General features: G+C 40.3%; 1 protein-coding gene across 4 annotated transcripts in view; it reads right to left on the reverse strand.

Moving 5' to 3' along the window:
* DIDO1 (death inducer-obliterator 1) overlaps window positions 1-15,209 on the reverse strand; it is a 56,562-nt gene that overhangs the window by 21,652 nt on the left and 19,701 nt on the right. For all 4 annotated transcript variants that reach the window (XM_087749844.1, XM_087749845.1, XM_087749847.1 and 1 more), the window contains 2 exons: window positions 12,856-13,068; window positions 11,842-12,067 (listed from right to left, as the gene is read on the reverse strand). In XM_087749844.1, the coding sequence (XP_087605970.1) occupies window positions 11,842-12,067; window positions 12,856-13,068 (439 nt within the window). The remainder of the gene's footprint in view (window positions 1-11,841; window positions 12,068-12,855; window positions 13,069-15,209) is intronic.

The following is a 15,209-nucleotide window of genomic DNA, read 5'->3' on the forward strand; positions in this document are numbered from 1 at the left end:
CCTTGAGGAATTTTTCTGAGTGAGATTTAACTATTTGAAGTGTAAAATGAAACAGCTGCCATAATACATTAAATAATTCCAAAGAATGTGAAGATTTTGCTGTAAAGTAGATTAAAATTACTACTCTCACGCTATTCCCATAGTTTTCCCTAGAGACTGGTCTTGGTTACTGTCAGAGCCTGAGCCAGGGAGCCCTTCCGTGTCACCCACAGCGTCTCCTCTGGTGCCCCCCGTTCCCCAGAGCGCTCCCCGCTGACCCGGTACTGGCCATCGGGAGGGAGGAGGGGGATCGGCAACTATCGCTGATGGCTTTGCTTTGGTCAAATTAGGCACCCAGAACTTAACAGAGGTAAAAAGCCAAGCTATTTTGAGTTTAGTCTTGACTAGAGAGAAGGTGAATATCCGAAACGTGCGCACTGATAAACCTGCAGGAATTACTCTACTTCCATTCTCTTTTTCCTGGTTTATTGTATCTTCTGCACAGATTTGTAGGCCAGAAGCACGTTTCTGTGACTCATCGTGCAAAGGCAGGACAGCACGGCTCAGGTTTCAAGACGACGACAGTAAAATTCAGTCCTCAGTACTAAGACATTTAGTTCTTTTGGTTTACAGCAGAAGTACAAAACGTGAAGTTCTAAATTTGTATTTAATTCTCTAGACGCTATCTTTTTAATGATTAGTTCAAATTAGTTAACAAGAGCTACATTGATAAAACTAAAAATAGCACAGCCAAGATGTTTTGTGTCAATCAGACGTTGTATATATGAGACCTATATCCACACCACAAACCTTTCCATGTTACAGCTACAGCACAGTAAGAATATGTACTTGTAAAATAAATAAAAGTTACTAGTACAAAGGCAGATTGACGTTCCCAGGGCTGAAGGGCAGCAGAATCAATGTGTCCAAGAAGAAAGATGCAGAAGCATCCTTTATTCTGCAAGTTGACATTATGACTATTCAGAAATGTTTCCAAAGTAAGGCATGTAATTCTGTGCTTCTTTAGCCAACAGAAAATGTGCAAGTATTTCCTAAGCTTCATGAAAGTTGAACAGTTTCAAACTACAATACTACTTTATACCAATTAAAGCTGTCTACCTGGCGGTACTCGTCGACTGGAGAAATGGATGGTACGGATTTTGTATGTACGAATCCAGCCACATGTAGGTCATTCGGTGATTCAGAACACCTACCCGCTACCTGTTCAAATTTACAGGACACATCATGTATTTGAAGGACACTCAAATCGTGTGTACGTTTTGGCAAAGAATCAAGCCTACTTAAATCCTACGTATGCAAATAACCTGCGATGGCTGCAGATGTAGATCTAAAAAACCTCTTATCCTATTTTGACTATGAGAAACCAGAATTTTTGTCCTATCAGGTTTTGGTTTTTAGTGACAAGATTAACGTACTGCCACGTAATCCAGCTGAACCAACTCACTGTGTCGTTACATGGGTCTTGGATCCAACACCCAGGAGCACCCAGCCGAGGGCGAGGAAGGAGCAGGACTGCCTCTTCGGGCGGCAGCTCGCTCTTCGATGGACTTAGCCGCAAGACGAGCACACCCCACAGCTTATGCTACCTTCTGATAGGTATGAAAATATGGCGAGTGTATGTTTGGAAGAGTTAACGGAAATATGTGCTCTCTTCAGAGAGCAGTAAGCCAACACGTGTGGAACTGAACTTCTGCACAGATGCCAAGAGTCGCTCAGCACGCTGGCAGGGCGCGTAACGGAACAGGGATTCTCTCAGACCAGGAGTTTCACATCGCTTGGCCTTGCAGTCCACGAACAACTTGAAGACGCAGTCAATGCCTACTGTACATACTGGCCACTGTATGTTATACTGTGACGTTTCCAGTCCTTTTCATCAGTAGCTCCAGCGTACCTACAATAAATGCTCTTAAACAAATTTAAAATACAAGGCTAGAGACGGCTACTGAACATTAGCCTATCCAGCCTAACAGTAACAGAGAGTTTCACCGCAGACAGCTTAGTGCCAGAATAAGGTGTTTAGTGGCTCTTCTATTCGGCACTCCTGAACGCACAGGTGTACCTCCCTTGGCTTGATGGTAGAAACGGTATTTAAAACAAAACGTTAATTTCTGGTTTCCCCCATTTTGTCCTGTGAGCCACCTACTAGAACAGCAACAGGATTCCTCTTGACTGAAGAAGAGGCATGGGCTAAAAAGACTGAGAGGTTCAGATGGAGCTGATGAGTCAGCTCATTTCCAGCGTGAGACGCAATGAATCCTCTGGCAGAAAAAAGTGCATTCCTTGCAAGGCCTAAGAAATAGCATCACTATGGTACGTTCACTACAGCCATAACTACAGCCTCCCCCACTAGATGTCAACAGATACAGAACCCCTCCCCTATGGAAATTCCCCGTGCAGCTAAACCAAATATTACAGCACGCAGCTAAGAATGAAACTTCTGTAAGCGCTGGAGGACATAACTGCCACGTTATCTACTGTGCTACAGCCGAGCCTGTCGAAAGCCCGATGGCTACGCATCCTTCCCTTTTGTACATCTCGGCACCGACGTTTCAGCATTGTACTGTGGTTGTTCAGGCCCAATTTCAGAACGATTGCCACAGCGTAGCGCCGTCTGATTTTGCGCGAAGGATTTGCAGGATGCACTCGTACCATAATCCCTCACCTACACGGGGAGGCTGTTTTACACCACCAGCACCAAAATCATCCAAAGGAAACTGTGCTCCTCCTCTGATCTCTTCCAAATATTTCTGTATAGCGTTCAAGCCTGTGCTGGTTCTTCACCCTTTCCCTCTCCGCCGTCTCTTTGGAACAGTAGCTTTAGAAAGCCACTTCAAAAATACACCACCACCACCCTTGGTTTCTATTTAAATTATCTCATCTGTGACAGGTTATTTTGCTGGAGACATTATCTAGTTTTTCCAAATTTTAAATACCCGAACAAATGTGCTATTACTTTTGTTTGTATAGTTTTAAAATTATTCAAATCATGCTTTAAAGATCTTCAATTTCTTGCTCTAGTTGACGCTAGAAGTTTTAAACGATGCTGCATATAAACCATAGGCAGTTACACTTGAAGAGCCTGTTTTGTGATGAGTCTGTAAGGCTCCGATTTTTTTCTTTGAAAAATTTTTTTTAAAAAAAAAAGGCATCACAGCTACTGCTATAGAACACTAAAAAGACTTTTGTGAAAAATGTCTTGCAGCCACGCAAGCTGGTTGTTCGTTACATAGTACTAATTATGAGACGTTTCCCTACAGAATTAAAAATTTGGCATAAGGCTGTTCACGCACCAGAACTATCGCCTCTGGTGTCTAATATTGTCTTAACGCTCCCCTGTGTTCTCCTCCATCTACACTAATCCACCTTTTTTTTTTCCCCCCAGGATAAAATTCCTCGTGGCAGCGTGTGGGGAGCACAGGCTGATGGCCGCGCCGCCTCGTCCAGCTGGCACGGGACCTTCCGCAGTGGGAGCGCTGGCCCAAGGGAGCGGGACGTCGGCAACCCAACGCCTCAGACGCTGCCTCGCACATCGGCGAGCCTTTACAAGCCCACAGCGCGCAGGCTGCTGAAGAATGTGTGGGCTCTGCAGCTACTTTTCATGCTCTTCTCACTAAAATACAGAGTTTTAGGAAGGAAAAAAAAAAACCCACCACCCAAACCAACCACAACTAACTTTCAAACGTATGCACAGCATACAAGTTTGTGGGGCACCAACAGTAAGGAAGGTGGTAGTTAACATTTTTCTGTAAGAAAAAAAAATAAAATTTCTGTAAAATACCACAATATGAGTAATATGACTTAAGCAGAGTACAGCTACTTGTGATCCACCTTTTTAAAGTGGATCATTTACTATGCTTAAAAGGATTTTTATATCCTTTTCGAAAGAAAAAAGTAACGTCAAGTTAGAGGGAGGAAAATTCACACTAGTGTAGCTTTGCAGCTGTTGAAAAAGCAAAAATACCTGTTAGAAGGTATTCTCCGACAGCCTGCGTAAAGGCTGGCCAGAGCTGAGTAATTATGTATTTTGAGAAGAGCTAATCTCTAAAGATAGGCAACAGCACTGGCCTTTTCAATAGCTTAAACACCCGGTAGGAATGCGGGTGTGGGAAGACCAAGCAGAAGCGATCATCTCTTCAGGAACTCACGACAACCCCAGCCAGCGTTTTGCGGGTCACTCGAAAACTGGCCCACGGAGTTGCACAGCGAAGGGCTGTACGGCCCCGCAGCTCCTGCCTCAGCTGCAGGGAGCTGCACCACCCGCTCCTCTGCGCCGTCGCTCCAGCGGGCGGCAGCTGCCCCGGCTGAACGCGACGAGGTGAGGGCAGCCTGCTTTGGCACGTATCGCAGCAGAGAAGGACACTCTCTTGGCTCAGAGAAGACGAAATCTCACCCCTATTTGCCAATATCTGAGAATTTAGGAACTGCGTTTTCCCCTTTGTAAAACTGCTGAAACAGAGGATGGGCAAGGCTTCTCAGATTTAGAACTGGTGGTGTTCCAACAGCTTCCCTTTGCCACTCAGCCTCGCTATGCCCGAAGTGGACTTGTTCGCTGCAGCTGCGCTATGACCTTTCTGCACGTCTCGTGATAGAAATAATTTTAACAGAGCAGAATTTAAACTAACCCCTCCACCCCAATGCATTGGCCGATATCGAACTTCAGTCCACGAGTTCTTCCGAAGTGAAACCTTTCGATGCACTAACTTAAAAAATCGAACAAGATACATGGGTGAGCTGGTGCTTTCGATGGCAGTTATAAAGCACTCTACAACGGGAAGTTACTTACCAGTTCCGAGACGTTCCTCAAGAGCAGCCTTTGCATAGTCACACTGCTGGGATGCATGCCTGACATCTCAGAGCCTCAGTAACTTGTCGCAGAGTCAATCCCGTTAGGTGCCACTGAAGCACCCTCTTGTGGCACCGAGCATTCAGTGCCCCAGGCTGCGAAGGTGAGCTGTAGTTTGTAACCGCTTCAGTTCCATGCCGTTCAACTCTTGCTTTCCTGAAACCTGTTTTTGCTAGACTTTTTGTCATTTCCCTCAAAGATAGCTTAGCGTTAGTTCGAAGTAATTCAGAAGTGTTGAACTATTCTTAAATAGGTTTCAGTGTTAGTTGTCACTGTTAATTGCCTACAGAACAACGTGTCTGCTTCCACTTTCAAGACCGAATCAAACTTTATTATCAAACACCAGTGTTTCAGAGGTGTGCCTCTTGCCCTGCTGTTTTTCTTCAAAAGCCCCTATCAGTTTTAAACTGCACCACAATGAGAAGCTCGGAATTAAGCTGCCTGCGTGCCAAGCCTTTACATTCAGGCACACAAAAACTAAATCTGGCTGTAAAGTTAACTTAGGAAACTCGGAGACGAGGGCCTTTTCCATGGTGGTGATTTGCTTGCATTCAAGCCAACGCTGTAGCCATGCTCATGCAAATCTGTAGCTTAGACACGCAAAGCTTTGTTTGTTTTAATCTACATGAAATTATAGTAATTTATCTCATCTACACTAGATGACTACATCTTCACAACTACACCATGCCCAAGTGAAAGAGAGGCACTATCTGCTCCAAAAAAGGGCTCCTTATTTTCCAGACCGTTTATGGATTGGTATCATCACTCCTTGCAGGGACAGGCCATCTTCAGGTTCCAAGTTCATACAGATCAGACACAGCGAATCATCAGCACCAAGATCAGCAGCAAAACTTGACTCCAAAGTGCAAGAGATCACCTCAAAAAAACCCTTTTATTTGGGGACTAGCAGAGGAAGACCTTTTTCACTGGCTATGCAGTCAAGTGAGCAAGTTCAAAGAACTAAAGTAATATTAGTAAAAGAAAGCAAAACAGCAATAGAGGGTGGTGAGTTCTTTTTAATCAAACTTTCATCACTTTCAGTGTTGATGACAAGAGACAGACCACCCTAATATTCATAGTGCATCCACAAGGTGTACCAGGTTTCTGCCCCCCAACCCTTCCTCTCAGCAATGGTTCCTTATACTGAAGCCAAGCACCCGTTACGGCAAGAGTGCTGGCTTTCTGTCGTCCAAGCGCCTCGGGGGTGCTAGGTGCTTGAAAGGCAAAATAGGAAACATGCCAGCAGCAGGGACCAGCCTTCCTAACTTAAGAGACACGGCAAAAATCTTCATGTGGCTGACAGCCACAGGACAGATGTAACATACCTTGTAGAGCAGAGAAGGGGAGCTCCAGTAGTTCACAGGCAGGAGATGATAATCACTCCCCAAGGATCCCACTGCTCCTTTTAATTGGCTGGGTCCCAGGGGATGTTGGCTTCAGCAGCCACTGCTGGTCTGCCTCACTCCACAGCCAGCCCATGGATCACGTGCCAGCCCACGCGCCAGCACAGCCCCTGCCATTCTCGTGGTGCAAGCTCAGCACCGCAGCTGCGTTACACCAGCCCCTCCTCTCCTGTAACCTTTCCAAAGCCAGATCTCCAACATCAATTTCTCAGAAGTTCTGGCAGACTCATCTTAGGGATTCTGATGATTACTTGGTCCGTCAGCAGCCCTTCTGAAAACTCCTCTAGTTACAAAGGGTTAAGACTAGACCTACACATACAGCAACCACACGTCGCAGAAAATTGCCAGTAACATAAAAGAAACAATTCTTTTTATTCCCCTGGTACTACTCAATACTAACTGCCTCTTAGTATGGGCCTACACTGCAGAATATAGCATTAAGCAAAGATACCTTAGGTTTCAAGGAGTTAATTCAGATGCCAGGAGTAATTTAGTTGTAACAGGCTAGTTTATCCTAGGGGGAAGCACTCACACCAAAACAAAGGCATCAAGTTTAACTACAATCAGCCCTTGCAGACAAACATACTTATGACTTAAGAACAGCTCCTCAGTTTAAGTAAATATTTTTTAGTAGTTAAGTATTTCCTAATGGCTGAACCAATAGCAGTATATCCACATACACTGCACTCAAGAGTCACAGTTTAAACTGGTACCATCTGGCCTGACAAGAAGCATTAAACTGGCACCAGTCTGTGTGCAGACAAGGCCTTACTTTTTTATTTTCACAACAGTACTTACAGCTTCCTACCTCACTTCTACCTCCTGAGCCATAACTCCTCTGTCTTGAGTGTACTACATCTTCCCTCTGCCCTCTTTATAGCAGTATATTTTCTTTCTTTCCTGCCTTCATACTGTTATTACAGAAAGGAAAAAAAAAAAAAAAGACACAAGGAAAAAAATACATGAATTATGTACGCTGTAATCTATGCGTTTTGGTATGCACATCCCATTTGCTGACGACTGGCTCCCAGCATCACTGTATTCCCTCTACATCTCCGTATTTTGTTAGAGGTGTATAGGAACAAAGCAGTCCACGTGCCCTTTGTATCTGGGATCTTTATACAAGCAAACACTATTCACGTGGTGAACAGGTCTTGGGTGTGGAAAAGTTTAGCTGTGGGAGAAATGAAGAAAACTGAAAGGGGCTAACGAAAGGGAATTTGTATCGCCAGAGCCAGGGCTCTACAAACCCGGCCTCCCGCTTCCAGGAGGTGGCAGCGCGAGGTTGTCTCTCCATAATTCACTGCTGTAAAGCAGGAGAGGTACCACAAACATTGTGCTTTTCTCTTAATGGAACACTTCCCCTTCCAAGTCCCACTCATTAACAATTTCTATGAAATACTAGTAGCAAATAAGACAATAGCTAGCTATAAACTCATACTAGTTATCTGTCTACGGTTAAGTAAACAGAAGTTTAGTGCCTTGGTGTGACAAAGAAGTCCTTTTTACTTGAGAAGTTCTACCACAAAAACAAGAGTAAGAAACACATTTAATGTTTATTTTTTATCTAATAAACCCTCTTCACTCTCCTGTGTGCTTAGTTACTTTTATCAATAATTGCAGTTAGGATGTTTAAGTAGCTTTAGCACCTGAGATAAGTAAATTATTGGTTCATGTATTTCTTTTAAGTCTAATAAGTCAGCTGAACTTCAACAAAGATTTGAAGCATGGACGAGTACTTAGTATACTTATGACTGGGTAGTTTAAAAAATGGTATACTGCAAGTGGCTATCTTCTTCTGTTCCTTTTGGATTCATTTTCTATTTTAAAACTGCTGATACATTTGCTGCTGACTTCTATTTGACAATTAACAAAAATATAGAAAAAAGTCTCTTCCAAGTGTTGCTCTATCAAGCAGAAAACTTGAGTTCAGGTGCTTCAAACATAGATACTGATACTGCTGATAAACCTTTGCATCAGCAAACTTTGTGTCATACCCTCTTTTTACAGGGCAGCAGTGAATATAATGGACAAATATTGTTACAAATGCAATACATTACATTAATTAGCATGAAACTTTAAATATAAAAGCTCTCAGCAGAGTCAAATAAGCAGTGGACGCAAACTGCTTTTGTGGTTCCTTCTGGAAAATATGTGTTTATATTATCCTGTTTAAAGTTTGTCCTCCTCCAGTGTTTCCTATTAGTGTAAAACGTATGTTAGTCTGCTAACAAAACTGAAACGTTTCAGAAATCGTTTTGGGTGGTGCTTCCCCACAAACACCTAGACGATCTTCCTAGATAAATGAGAGTCTGGTTTGCTTTTGTTATGAATTTTACATCTCCTTTGATACGACCTAAATATTGATAATTAACACTAGCTCGCATGACAAATTCAGGATTTCTATCACAACTTGAATCTCTGAACAACAATGTTCCTAAAACTCAACAATCCATATACTTTATCAATTTGGAAGCTAGGATAACTTTTGAAATTCAATATAAAAGTTGAGCACTGTGTATTAAATTAATACTAATTTTCCTAACGAAATTAAAAGCAACACTTCTGTAAGGGAATGTGATGCACACCTAATGTCCTCTTGTACGTGTAGTTCAAATACTGCCTGCAACTTTAAAAGTACTTGTACTTAATATTTACTTATCAAAGCAAGTTCGAGGTAGTTCCCACTCTAGTTATTAAATGAATGAATCGGATTATTTCCACTGGGAACGTCAAGATGTTAGACAGCGTCATTAATCAGGCTCCAGATTTTGGTGTACAAAGTCACTTCCCAAAGTACAGCCCTAACTCATCCCCAAAAAAGCTACAGGAAAAATAAGGAAGTGAAGAAACACGAACTAATGGGGTAACAGAGAAAAAGAAATCACTGCTCTACATAGCTGCATACTACTAGCACTAAATAGCCTTTTTGCTTCTTAAATGCAAAACAGGTTGGAAGGAGAAAAGGGGGCTTTGGTGGCCGGGTTCAGATGCAAATATACTGCCTGCCTCTATCACCCAGTACACCTGTAAGAGTGGCTTGATTCTCTTCTTGCTACTACTTAATAGAACTACTGTCATATGTAACAGCAACAAAATCGTGTATCTGACAAGTACAGAGTAAACATATAAAGTAAATCCATGTCTGAAATATGACAAACTGACTGATGGAAAGAGTGTTAGAGAGTACTTCTGCTAGTCACGTTAAGTTTCCTTAATTCCTAAAGGGCCTCGTGCACTGAAGTCACAAATAAAGATTTGCAGAACATGGCTTGAAGCTCTGGGAGAAACAGGCTGTATTTTGAAATACTGTATATGGAAGAATCCTGTCCTTCACCTCCTCTAGGCAACCTTAAGTCCAAACATTAGACACGTAGATGTCTGAACTAGTCATCTTAAATGTCTTTCATAATCAATGTTCAGAAATAAGTATTTCTAAACAGTGAGTCACTTTGGTCTAAGATGAGTGTCTAAAACAGATTACATGTTTTGCCACTGAAGGTGTTTTTCCTGACAGACTAGCTCAGACTTAGAGAGTTTCAACTTTTAGATACCCAAAGTGAAAGCGAGATGACTCTCACGAATTTCCATAATGCTGTAACTTCTATGTTTTGAACAGCATATGAAGATTTGTTAAATAAATAAAATCTTGTAGGATACTCTTAGAGATGATGCAATAGCAGCTTCTCAGGAAGCTTACAGATCCAACCCATCCAATCAAAAAGCAGGACAAATTTTTTCACAAATACACACCCAATTTACCTGGGAATTTAGTAATGGCACAGAGTCTCCACGTATTAGTACAACTTACCTTAATGATAGCAATCTGAAGTTCTTCCTTGCATTTGATATGAGTTCTTCATCACACGAACTAGGTTGTTTTCTATTCATTATTAAAGTCTGGTATATACACATATTTTTGAACCAATTTAACAATTTAGCTACAGGAATCCAATTTTCTACTGGAATTGGCTAAATCTGTATAACCTCCCGTGTGGTAAAACTTAAGAGCAACCCTCCTTAAAAAAAACCCAAAGTCACTGCCTCAATCTCCTAGGAAAAAAAAAAAACGTATATAAAGACATTTTAAGTGATATGGTTATGAGACAGAAAGTGTCGTAAAAATTTGACATGTAAAATAAGCCCTTATAGTTTCATTTACATCCTTCTCTCCTATTATGTTTAAAACACTACTGTTTCTGACAAAAAAAAAGCTACAGTTTCTTTAGAAGAAGCTTAAAAAAATGCAAGTTTATCAAAATATCTATCTTAAGAGTTCACTATAAAAAGGGCACAGGGCCCAAGTAACAAAATATGCAACAAAAATATGCAGGGAAAAATTATAACCATTTAAACACCTGATGTGGGTAAATACAATTAAAATATACCTAGTAAGTCTACTGTGTGCTATAATAATAAAGAGCAATTTAGGGTAGCTGGTGTTCCCTCAGTGTTCAAAAATTACATCTAAAAAAATCTCATCTTAAAGATAATTTATAAACTTATCAGTTACTTTACATATAATGTAAGTGTTTAGTAACTAGGTTTATTCCTGAACATAAAATGTAAAATTGGCTAAAGTGTGGTTAAGACAGCTACGAGAACTGAATTTCTGAATTCATTAATCTTCAAGTGAGTAAACATTAGACACCAGGTCATGTGTTTGGTAAATGTGAAATGTAAGGTTTCATCTGAAGTTCCACCACTGCATTGTAAAACTACTTAGCTGGGGTCAATCAAAAAACGTCATTAGCAGCAAGACTTGTTCAGGCTACAAAGCAGTATTTACTTACCTTTATGAGAGTTACAAGGATGCTATTCAAAACCTGCAAAAATATGCAAGGCAATATCTGTGCCTAATATCCACTTAAGATGTGTTCGTGTGTGTGTGGATAATGTGTGAAGTATGAACATATAAATAGAAAGGGGAGAAAAGAAAAAAAGGGGGGGGGGGGGGGGAAGAGTACTGCCTCCCCCCCAAACTTAAAAGTAAAGAATGGTCCTTAAATTATTTCATGTAAGGAAGAAAAGCAGCAGGAAGAACTTGGATACACTTGACAGTTAAAAGCTGTTTGCAGAAGTGTAAAGTATCGTTGGATACCACGTTGAAGATTTCATTCTCGGCACTAGCACTGAAAATGCAAGACCTGAGAGACAGGTGCCAAATCTAAATTACAAGAATACAATTCAAATTAGTACAGTCAACTGCTGATTCATGGTGCACACTGTGCAACCTTTCCGTAAAACTTAACACGGATGTATCAATACTTACCTTTTCTAGATTAGAAACCATTATTGTCTTTATGGGAAAAATTTAAAGCTTAATCATGTAGTTTTCATCCAGAAATCAGCTGGGTAGATTGACAGGCTCTTAATCATACAACTGTCATATGATACAAATGAAACTTCTAAAAGTGTCTCCCATTTGTGTATATCTGTGTGCGAATCTTTGAAGGTGGAGAAAAGTAGTTTGGTGCCACATTAAGAAAAAAAAAACCCAAATCCTAAACTCCCTAGTCTTGCAGAGCCAAGAATGGATGGGTATTCAAAGAAAATGTAAATGATTATTCAGGAATATCCCTATGCGATACATACATTTGAACAACAGTGAAGATGAAATGGCAGCAGTCCTTTCAGGCTTTACAGCATTGTAATTATGATCGCTTGCCCAGGATGGTGTGCTGTTTTCTGCTGCTGGCTCTTTAGCAATAGGTTGAGTGTTTGCCTCAGTCTTGGCAGTGGTCAAAACAGTCTTCTTCATATTCATCTCTCTTTTCTCAGGAAATTGTCTCTTTTGGTTTGAAAGAGGCTTAATACTGGCCTGTACGATTAAAAGAAGCTTAATTACTAATAATCATCAAATATTTTATATTCTAAAACCAAGCATATAGTTACATACACAAATTTCTTTTATAGCAAGCTCCTGTAAATACACTTGAAATGGTGTAATTTCACATTCATGTCTATAAAGCAAAGGTAATACACACTGGAACTTCAGGAAAAGAGAATGGCAAAGAAACCACCTCAAAAAAAATGGTATTTATCATCAAGTTGTGGGGTTTTTTTATTTGTTTGAAAAACTACTGCCCATTTTATAGTGGTTTCAAAAGAGGAAGGAGAAGGCTTCGATTTCATCTTTTTGCTTCCCAAAGCACACACACAATGCAGTCGTGTTAGTTCACAATTCACAGTAATTCCAAATTACTGCCCCAAACCCACTAATTTGGAGTTAAAAACAGGTAAAATTGATTTGGAAAGAAATTAAAATAAAAAAGGTGTATTGCTTATACTTTTTTTAAAGGTATATTAATTTGGAATTAATTAAAAATTTTTTTTTAAATAGTCCGCTGCCATCTAGAAGGCCCTTTCAAGAAACTATCTCTACGTATTATTAAGATTTTTAGAAAGTGACAGGAAAACATTTTATTGTCAGAAGAATGAAACAATGCTTTTAGCACAGAAAAAGGCAAGAGGAGAACAACAACAAAAGAAGGGAAAGCTCCTCCTTCAATGCAGGACTTGACAATCTTATTTGTCTGAAAAAGGAGAGCACAGAAATAAGCCACTGTGCTTCAGGACAACTGTTTTGGATCACAAACATTAGCTTACCTGCAGTTGAGATTTTGGCATGCCAGGTTTTTCAGATTTTGGTTTGATCTTCTCTTTAGGTTTTGGTTTTCCATCTTTGCCAGCACTTAAAAACTTCATCGTGGCTGCAGCATGTTTGAGAATGCAGTCATTGCTGCAATACACAGAATCAGGCTGGGCCAAATTAAAACAGCCAGGACCAATGCACTTTGATGCACCAGGAGCTTCAATTACCTACAGATTGAAATGGAGCGAGTTCAAATTTCAAAGAATAAACAACAGAAACGTACCTATACAACATGAGGAAATGCTTACGTGTCATATGCGCAGACCACAGCTATGACTGTTAGCGACTTGCACAATTGCCAGCATGAAAACAGCTTTCATTCATGATGTAACAGAAACAACCCATACAAATGTCAGAATTTCACTTTTGTAATTTTAAGAACACATTGTATTTTCAAGTGTTTGGTCTGCTAGCAGTGAATTAAAGGAGGCTGGTTTCCTAAATTTTCGGATCCCGTAAGCACACAAATGCTTTTTGCTGATCCTCTACATCATGTGAGAAATCTCCTTAATGATGCAGAACTGGTTTCTCAAGAAACACATTTTCCTTGACAGATCACCAGCAGCAGCTGTCCTCAACCGTGCACACATGCAAAAGGAAGCACTCAGCTATTCAGGTGTACAGATAATTCTTGCTCTAGAGGTTTACCAATTTTAATTCAGCAAGTCTCCAACTTACACAAACATTCTCCTAGACAATTTTGCCATAGCCTAATACTTCTTACACATTGAGAAGTCTGGATATGCAATCTGTATTTTCCTCTACTTCACAGTTACTCTCCATTTATATCAGTGTTATATACTTAAGCGCTTCCACTTCAAATGTTAAGATTTAGAAAACAGGACATTCCTTGAAAACAGAGTACATGAGGTCAAAGTCTAGAAATATCTGAAAGCTCTTTAGGCTCCAACATATCACCTCTAGGAATTATACCTTTAGTCTCACTCTTCTAGCCTACTCCTAAAAATGTTATACAACTGACCTATCACATGGAACTACTGTAGCTCTAGACAGCCTCTCCCCTATCAATAAACTGCAATTTGTAATTACCAAAAGTAAGATTTCAGGAGTATTTCCAGTTAAAAAAAAAAAAAAAAAGTTATTTGCATAGTGTGGCTTATTTTTCCCCAATCGAAAGTCAGTAAGACAGCATTATCTGCTGCACTCTGATAAAACCTGGGTTTGGGAATTATCCCATAAAAATTAAGCTTATGCTTTAGAATACTTTTCTATCATGTCCACACTTAACGATGAAGTACAAGACAGAAGTATCAATTCACGTTCCCTAAGAAGCACCTCAAACTTCAGACTAACTGAGCTGTCATTTCTACTTAAGGGCATTTACTCAGATGATTACACAACTTGCAGTGCTGAAGTCTGTACTTATGCAATTTCTAGGAGTTCTAATCACAAACCAAACCTCTACAGCTAGAGTTGCTTACGGATAGCAACAAAAAGGAGTCTTTCTCAAAGTGCTCAGAATACTGGTGTAAGAGAACAGATAAACTGAATAATTAGACTGTTCAGTCGCTGTACCACAGAGGGATTTCAGGCCAGCAACATATGAAATAGCAATGATCTTTTTGCCTAGAATGGGCAGGGAATTCTGCAGTGGGAGTGGTGCTTGTTTATACAAGAGGGATCTGAACTGAGGGACGAGGGACAGCATGGGCTAAAACACAGCCTTGACCATTCAGTTCTCTCAGAAGCTGGTACCACCTGGCAAACACACATAGAGCAGTTCCATTCCATTTCCAAATGCCAAAAGAATACCTAAAATATTAGCAGTTCTTCCAGAAGAGGCAATGAGTTAATGATGCTTATGTTTTTCTTTCACTAAAGGAGAGATGCCCAACACGTTTAAGTAACTTGTTAGCATGCTAATATCAAAGAGTAATTGGTGATACTCAGAAGCAGAACTTAAAATTAATACTAACAGTGTCAGTGAAATGCAGACCACTGCCAACAGAACTGGACTCTCAAAAACGTTTTTGCGTACAAAAAAGTACAAATGTATTTGAAACTGTATTTGAAAACATTTTTGAGAAAAATACTGTTTTCTACACATTTATCTTAAAATAGTAAATATTTATATATTAAGCTCAAACTGTTCTGATCTATACCTTAAGCTGACTACGCTGATATGGATAGCTCTGCTATTTAAATTGACTGGGCAGGGGGTTGTTCCATAAACGTTTTGCAGAAAATGTACTACAACAGAAAGATTCCTCCAGAGAGATGCTGGTAATACTTATTCTAGGGATGATTTCAAAGTTTAAAGGTTAGGTGTCAAAGGGCAAATTTATAC

The sequence above is a fragment of the Nipponia nippon genome, unplaced genomic scaffold, assembly GCF_047370975.1.
Source record: "Nipponia nippon isolate SJK-2023a ecotype South Korea unplaced genomic scaffold, ASM4737097v1 scaffold_13, whole genome shotgun sequence".
Taxonomy (NCBI): Eukaryota; Metazoa; Chordata; class Aves; order Pelecaniformes; family Threskiornithidae; genus Nipponia; species Nipponia nippon.